Below are 6,866 nucleotides of genomic sequence, written 5' to 3' on the forward strand. Positions count from 1 at the left end.
TACTTTTTTCAGGATTATTTGATGAATAAAAAGTTAAAAAGAACAGTATTTATTAAAAATAGAAGCCTTTTGTAACAATATATACTACCATTCAAAAGTTTGGGGTCAGTATTTTTTTATTTTTAAAGAAATGAATGATTTTATTCAGCAAGGACGTGTTAAATTGATCAAAAGTGAAAATAAAGACTTATATTGTTAGAAAATATTATTTTACATAAACTTTATTCATCAAAGAAACCTGAAAAAATAATCACAGGTTCCAAAAAATTAAATAAAATTATATATATATATATTAAGCAGCAAAACTGTTTCCAATATTGATAATAATTAAGCAAATTATAATGATTTCTGAAGGATCATGTGACACTGAAGACTGGAGTAATGATGCTGAAAATTCAGCTTTGCATCACAGGAATAAATTACATTTTACAATATATTCAACTAGAAAACAGTTACTTAAAATTATAATAATATTTCTCAATATTACAGTTTTTTTCTGTATTTTTGATCAAATAAATGCAGCCTTGAACAGAAGAGACTTCTTTAAACCACATTACAATCGTACTGATCCCAAACTTCTGAACAGCAGTGTACTGTCATCTGACTTCAAACTGACCGTGAGCTTGTCTGAAAACACTGCACTGTGTTGATCTGAGCACCTCCTCCAGTCTGGCGATGAGCTCCGCCGGGGTCATCACCTCCTCCCGGCTCTCCTCTCCTGCGCTCAGGTCACTGGCGTCCGACGGTCCGTCTGCCATCCTTGAGTCCTGACACTCTGCAGCCGCCAACAAACTCCACAAGACACGCGAAACTAATCCCGAACTCTGCGCTGTTTACATTCCCGCGCTCGACCACCGCGGAACCGTCTGACGGGGAATTTCGCGCCAAAAAACATCAACGTGATGGCGTCAGCGTGTCCTCAAGCCGGTTAGAGTTGCGTAAGTCTGCGTAAGTCAAAACAAAGATGAGGTGTTTTCATAAAGAATCGATTATTATTATTATTATTATTATTATAAACAAATGTAACAGAATGCCAGTATAACATATGCCAGGGAGCAAGACAATAATGTAACTTTTGAACAGATTCAAAGTTTTTACAGCTTTATTATAAGAAGAGTCAGAAATCAAACACATTTGTTATGTTTCAAATCACTTTTTTTTCTGACGAGTTTTAAATCTTCAAGAAAAATGCAAAAGAAAGGCAATTACAAAATGTACATTTATGTATAAAATATTTAGCCAGGAACAAAATAAGGTTGAATAAATAAAAAAACATCTAACTGTTCGCTCTCATGTGTATATCCTAGAATAACATTTCCATATTTCAAAAAGATATCAGGAATTATACCACAAAAAAAAAAAAAAAACACTCATTATGTTTTTTTCAGAGGTTCTTAGTAATAAAATACAATACCAAAACAAAAAAAGAAACACATTTTCAGTTTGGTGATCACAGAAGGAGCAAGTTACATCAAAGTCATCAGAAACAACCCTTTGTAGGATAGGTGTTTTAATAAAGATGAGACGAGAGGCTTGTTTTAGTGATATATTTATATATTTAATAATAACATTTTAATATAGGCCTATAATTTTAGTTCCCAATCGAAAATATTTAGAAAATGCAGATGTTGTGAACTCAGCTAAACATGCAGTTTGAGTAGAATCTCAGTATTTGTGAATTTTGCGTGATTCTTTGTTCCTTTATCATTCTCCTCTTTCTTTATTACAGTATACTGATGTCTATTACCAGATATTTTTCACATGCTGTACCAGACACTGATATTTAACTGGCAAATCTTCTGTAAATGTGGACACTGCAATTTAGGTGCACACACTGTGCACTGAGTATAATTTGTATATTATGTGTAAAGATGAACATTGCACGCTCGGCACTATACTGTATTGTATTTTGTACATTTTAGACATTGTTTTATACTGTCTCCACAAGACTGTAACCCAAGATGCTGATTGCATATGTTGTTTTCTAAATGAAAATTAAAATAATAAAAAAAACTTTATATTAAAACTTCATGTTATACATATATAAAACACTTTGTATTATTAATAATAATAATACTTTTGCCGACTGGACACATTTTGAACATTTCTATCAATATAAAAGTTTTTCCTTGTCCTTTGTTTCAGTCGTCCAGACTGCGGCGCATGCGCAGTGTCTCGCTCAGAATTGTTGTGCAGGAAAGTAATGGGAATTTTTTTTATTTTTTTTTGCCTTACATGTATTGTGGATCCCCTTAAGGTTTGATGCTGATTGTTATTGTATTTGGTTTTATTCTATGCTGTTACCTCTATGAGTTCTTGTATTCTATGGAGTTACCAGATCGGGGCGTTTTTAGACCATGTTTCCTGATTGGCTGGCGTCACAGTGACGTATGTTTAGGGGTGGGGTTAGGTAAGGGGGATCATTGTGATTGCATGATTGAGAAACACCCTGCAGTTTAAAAACACCTACAAAAAAGAGAGGCGCAAGCGAGGGGAGATTGTATCATTCCCTTTAGGAAAAGTGTATTTGGCCAAACCGCCTTCTCTGTTCGAGCTGCTACTGAGTGGAACCTCACCCCCATAAATATTAGAAATCTAAACATATATAGTACATTTAAGATCCAGTTAAAGAAATGGCTCATTGATAATCAGAGCTGTCAACATTAGCTTACTACTAGACCTGCTCTCGCTGCCCCCTGTTGGTTTTTTTGCTTTGTGTGTGTGTATGTGTTCATGTATTTGTCTGATGTTTGTCTGATTGTTGGTCTGTTGTGTTTCTATTGTACATCATAGCTCAATAGTACTTTTTACTAAATGTATTGTAATTGTTTTATTGTTATGTAAATATGTAATTTTACTTTCTTTTAGGGTGACTATTACCATCTGTCTAGGGACTGCAGGTGAAAAATAGCCTTCTGGCTAACTCTGGCATATTGACATAAATGTTTATTAATATGCATTGTCCCTGTAATAAATAAATAAATAAATTCAGAAACGCCCACTTTTGCTCTGCAGAGACCTCGCTCTCGCTTGTTTTGAGATCACAGATCAGCGACTCGCGCTGCTGCTGCTGTTTACAGCCGTCGGCCTCTGCCAGCTGCGGCTCTAGTCAGGGGACTGGTCGATCAATGGCTTTATTGTGTGAGCGTGTTTGGACGGTTTGCGCTGGAAAACACAGCTTGGGTCGATAGTGATATCGCCTGTTTGCAGCAGCATCTCTCACCCTCCGCCTCAAATATACGTTCATCTGTAGATAATTACACGGGCTCGAATGCAACTATTGTATCACTTTTGTCGCTACAACTTCATCGTTATTTCCTCCTTGAAGAGTTGTCCGTGAATTCGTACTTCATCTTGCTGTCATCCTATTTAGTCACAGCTGCACTTGCAGGAAATAGAAATAGTTTGTTGCATACTAACAATAATGGCAGGGAAAAATAGATTTGCGTTTCATGCCAATATCTGCCACATAAGCCAAAAATGATTCAGTAAATCATAATTTTAAGATTAATTTGAAATGATATCCAAAAAATGCATTCATGAGATAAACGTTGAGTCATAATTAAATTTAAGTCGTAATTATAACTCGAAATGATGACCAAAAAAGTGTATCTTTTTTATTATATTTATGAGGTTTTATGTCATCATAACTGTACAATATAGATCAATAATCATAACAAAGGTATAATTCTTTTGTCGTTGAAGAAGGCATAATTATGATAACTCAGATTAGGACCAAAAAGTTAATTTTGAATTGGTTTTTATGTCATAACTATGGCTTTCTCATAAGTTTTACTTTTTGTGATCATTTTGACGTGGCATACTCATAATTATGTCTTGGTATGTCACTTACTTAATAATAATTGATGAGTATTTTTTTCATGAAGAGGCTGAATCAGGCTTCCAGTAGTACCTTTAAGTAGTTCAAGCCAAATGATAAAAAAAAAAAAAAATGTGGAGAACAACAAAAATATAATGTTTGTGAACATCAGTACACCTTGCAAACATGGTCTGTAATATGATTAATTTGTGAGTTCAGGCATCCCCACAGATGATGAGCAGGCCACCGGTCTGGAGAAGATTGTGTTGGAGGCGTCAAAGAGAGGAACTGTAAGCGTCTTGTACTGTGTTCTATTGTTCTGTTGTGGCTTCTTGTGAAATAAAGACTGCTGTGTGAATAATCAATGCTGTCTTCTTCACTAGGATCCATATAGCATCTTAAAACCGCAGGAGTACGCAGGCTCCAAACAAGACCCTCATATTGTCCCCTCCATAACCAACAAGAGGATTGTTGGTTGTGTTTGTAAGTGATAGTATAATTTAACCACCATTTTGATATCAGTTAAATTGTATAGTCATATTAGTTCTATGAGTTTCTTACCAGTATGAGCCATCATAACAACAACATATTGATCTTTGGTCAAACCCATTAACATATGTGTCTGTTTTATGAAGGTGAAGAGGACAACACTGCAGTGGTATGGTTTTGGTTGCATCAGGGAGAGGCCCAGCGCTGCCCATCCTGTGGCACTTACTACAAACTTGTTCCACACGAGTTACCCCACTGAAATATACACTTCACAGCAGAGACACTCCCATCCTGACTCAAACACCATAGATACTCTTATTAATGCACAGTCCCCTTCGATGTTCCCTGTTCTGAAGAATAGAATTGCACTTTATAGGGGCCTTGTTATTTCTTTCTCATTAGATGCTTCACAAAAGCAGATAAAGCAATTTAACATCAAGAAAACAGGCTTTCTTCAAATCTGAAACGCAAGATTCGGCAGGGTTTTCCTAATTGTGAATGTTGGTTTCATTATTTTTGGAGGAGTAGTTTACATGCCCTGTTGTTTGCTGTGCAGTATCAGCTGCTTAAACATTCCAGATTTTCCTTACAAATGCAATGCATTCCTTGCCCTGTTACATAAATGAGCTGTTACTTTAGCACATTCTTGCAAAAGAGATGTCTACAGGCGTTGTCTTTGATTTTTCAATGTTTAGACAAAGATAGTACATTCCTGATTATGTGGGACTCAAAATATGTTCCATTTACTTTGAAAGTCTTGAGATTGAATGCTCTCCTTGTTGAACTATTCTTTAAAATAAACGTAGTGTTGATGTGTCTTGTGTGCATCTCATTGCTAGAATCTTTGCAGTTGATTCACAGGAAGTGTCTTGAAGACCTGACATGATCTTGACATTTATTTTATACAAAAATATTTTTTACATTCAGTATGCAATGTACAACTATACATTACAGACATGTTTCACATTATTGGTGTGTTGTCAAACACATTGGTCTTGTCGAGGGCCTTGAGACTGTGATATAAATGTAAAAAAAACAATTTCTAGGATGTACCCTTATGTGAATATTCCTATTTGAGCCAGACCAACCCTGGAAATTATTTATCAAGATACAAGAAACTTGATTATTCACATTGGACCCTGAATTGTACCACAAAGTAATTGGTATTCATACGAAGAATGGCATTAAAAAGATTATTTATACCTATTCCACATCAACTAGGAGGCTATTCTCTTTTGCAGATATAGATACACTGATGAACATATCAACATGTAGCATTTACATTTTAACCGCATTTGGCAGACGCTTTTATCCAAAGTGATTTACAGTGCATTCACTGCTACATTTTATCAGTATTGTGTATACACTGGGAATTGATTCCAAAACCTTGCAGCTGCAAGTGTCATGCTCTACCAGCTGAGCTACAGGACCATGTATGTAACTCCTTCAGTTAGCATTAGTTTTTAAAATGAACATGAAACACCCTGCAACCCATTTTACTTCATGTAAAATTATCCTGAAAATTGATCAAGAAAATTGACTTGATCCTTCAGTTTTCTACTAACATGTGAAGAAGTCTGTATTGAGAAAGTAAACATCAATTTTGGTTTCACGTTGACCTATAGATCTGAACAACCAGTTGTTTCAGAATCGTTCAGTATGGCTGCAGGCCTGCCATGTTGTACCCAGCAGGTGGATGCCAGATGGGTAATGGGTAAGGGTAGGAGGGCAAAGCAGCCTCGTAAGACCCAGGAAAAGGGGTGCCCACTGGCGGGCAATGCATCGAGTGGGTCTGAGCAGGAGGTATTGTTAGATGGGTTGGAAGAAATACATGTTGAAGAGGTAGAGCCTTCAACTGTTCGTTTAAGTCTGCCCGATATCGCTCTATGGTTGGCAGGTAGGGCATTGTTATACCGGGATGAGGGTGGAAGAATAACTGCTGGGTAGGCAGAGGCTTGGGCAACACTGTCTTTGCTTTCTCTTTCCTGTCCATAATGCGAAGTGGAGAGCCCACTGGTATCTTCTTGAAGTAGGCTTCATCGGTGATGGGCCTCTTTAGGAGGTGCTGGTGGTAGGACATGTGTGGTTTAAAAGTGGGCTGTAGTGACACAGGTCTGCAAGGATCTCGTGGTAAGACCTTGGAGAAGCTGGAGGCATGAGGGACCCAGCAGGGTCTGGTGTATGCAGGTGAAGGCATCCTGTAGGATGTAAGTCTGGTGCTGGATTTACCATCCGGGGTCCATGGCAAAAGACTCCTCTGGGTCTTTTCGGAATGGGGTGGGCCACCTGGCAGGTAATCCCTGTAATGGTTGCGGTGATAGTTGGCAAGTTCTTTGCTGTTGGGGTAACATCCAAGAGGCTTGCAAACTCCTGTGCTAGCAGCCTTGGACGTGGGGAGAGCAGACAAACGAGAAGGTGTCTTACTTTCGGTTTCTTTGGAAGGAGACTCCTGGGTCGTCACGGTTATACAGTCCTCAGAGGAGACAGAGCAAGGAGAGGGGCTACGGGACAAGGAGCCAGATGGAGAGGAGATGGGGAGGGGTAAGACATCGGAAGA

At 37.6% G+C, this 6,866-nt stretch overlaps 3 protein-coding genes across 4 annotated transcripts in view; 1 reads left to right on the forward strand and 2 right to left on the reverse strand.

Moving 5' to 3' along the window:
• The window catches only part of LOC107678389 (DNA replication complex GINS protein SLD5-like), a 6,774-nt gene extending 5,820 nt beyond the window's left edge, over positions 1-954 (reverse strand). Inside the window, exon 1 of the mRNA XM_016473629.1 lies at positions 660-954. Coding sequence (XP_016329115.1) covers positions 660-758 — 99 coding nt within the window. The 5' untranslated portion in view covers positions 759-954. The remainder of the gene's footprint in view (positions 1-659) is intronic.
• LOC107678381 (cytochrome c oxidase subunit 5B, mitochondrial-like) lies at positions 903-5,037 on the forward strand. Its single transcript, XM_016473618.1, has 4 exons — positions 903-927; positions 4,040-4,110; positions 4,204-4,303; positions 4,456-5,037. The coding sequence occupies exons 1-4, from the start codon at positions 903-905 to the stop codon at positions 4,566-4,568; spliced, it is 309 nt and encodes a 102-aa protein (XP_016329104.1). The 3' UTR covers positions 4,569-5,037.
• A 160-nt stretch (positions 5,038-5,197) lies between these two features.
• The window catches only part of LOC107678432 (AT-rich interactive domain-containing protein 5A-like), a 15,667-nt gene continuing 13,998 nt past the window's right edge, over positions 5,198-6,866 (reverse strand). For both annotated transcript variants that reach the window (XM_016473692.1, XM_016473691.1), the window contains exon 8: positions 5,198-6,866. This exon ends at the window's right edge or, in 1 of these variants, runs on beyond it. In XM_016473692.1, the coding sequence (XP_016329178.1) occupies positions 5,964-6,866 (903 nt within the window). In that variant the 3' untranslated portion in view covers positions 5,198-5,963.

This window comes from Sinocyclocheilus anshuiensis, unplaced genomic scaffold, assembly GCF_001515605.1.
Source record: "Sinocyclocheilus anshuiensis isolate Anshui unplaced genomic scaffold, SAMN03320099.WGS_v1.1 scaffold112, whole genome shotgun sequence".
Lineage (NCBI taxonomy): Eukaryota > Metazoa > Chordata > Actinopteri > Cypriniformes > Cyprinidae > Sinocyclocheilus > Sinocyclocheilus anshuiensis.

Bases quoted from the DNA above. Each gene is read 5' to 3' on its own strand.
- LOC107678381 (XM_016473618.1), top strand. From the start codon at position 903: ATGGCGTCAGCGTGTCCTCAAGCCG. The intron at 928-4,039 runs GTTAGAGTTGCG...TTGTGAGTTCAG, and splicing joins GTCAGCGTGTCCTCAAGCCG to GCATCCCCACAGATGATGAG. The intron at 4,304-4,455 runs GTAAGTGATAGT...TGTTTTATGAAG, and splicing joins GAGGATTGTTGGTTGTGTTT to GTGAAGAGGACAACACTGCA.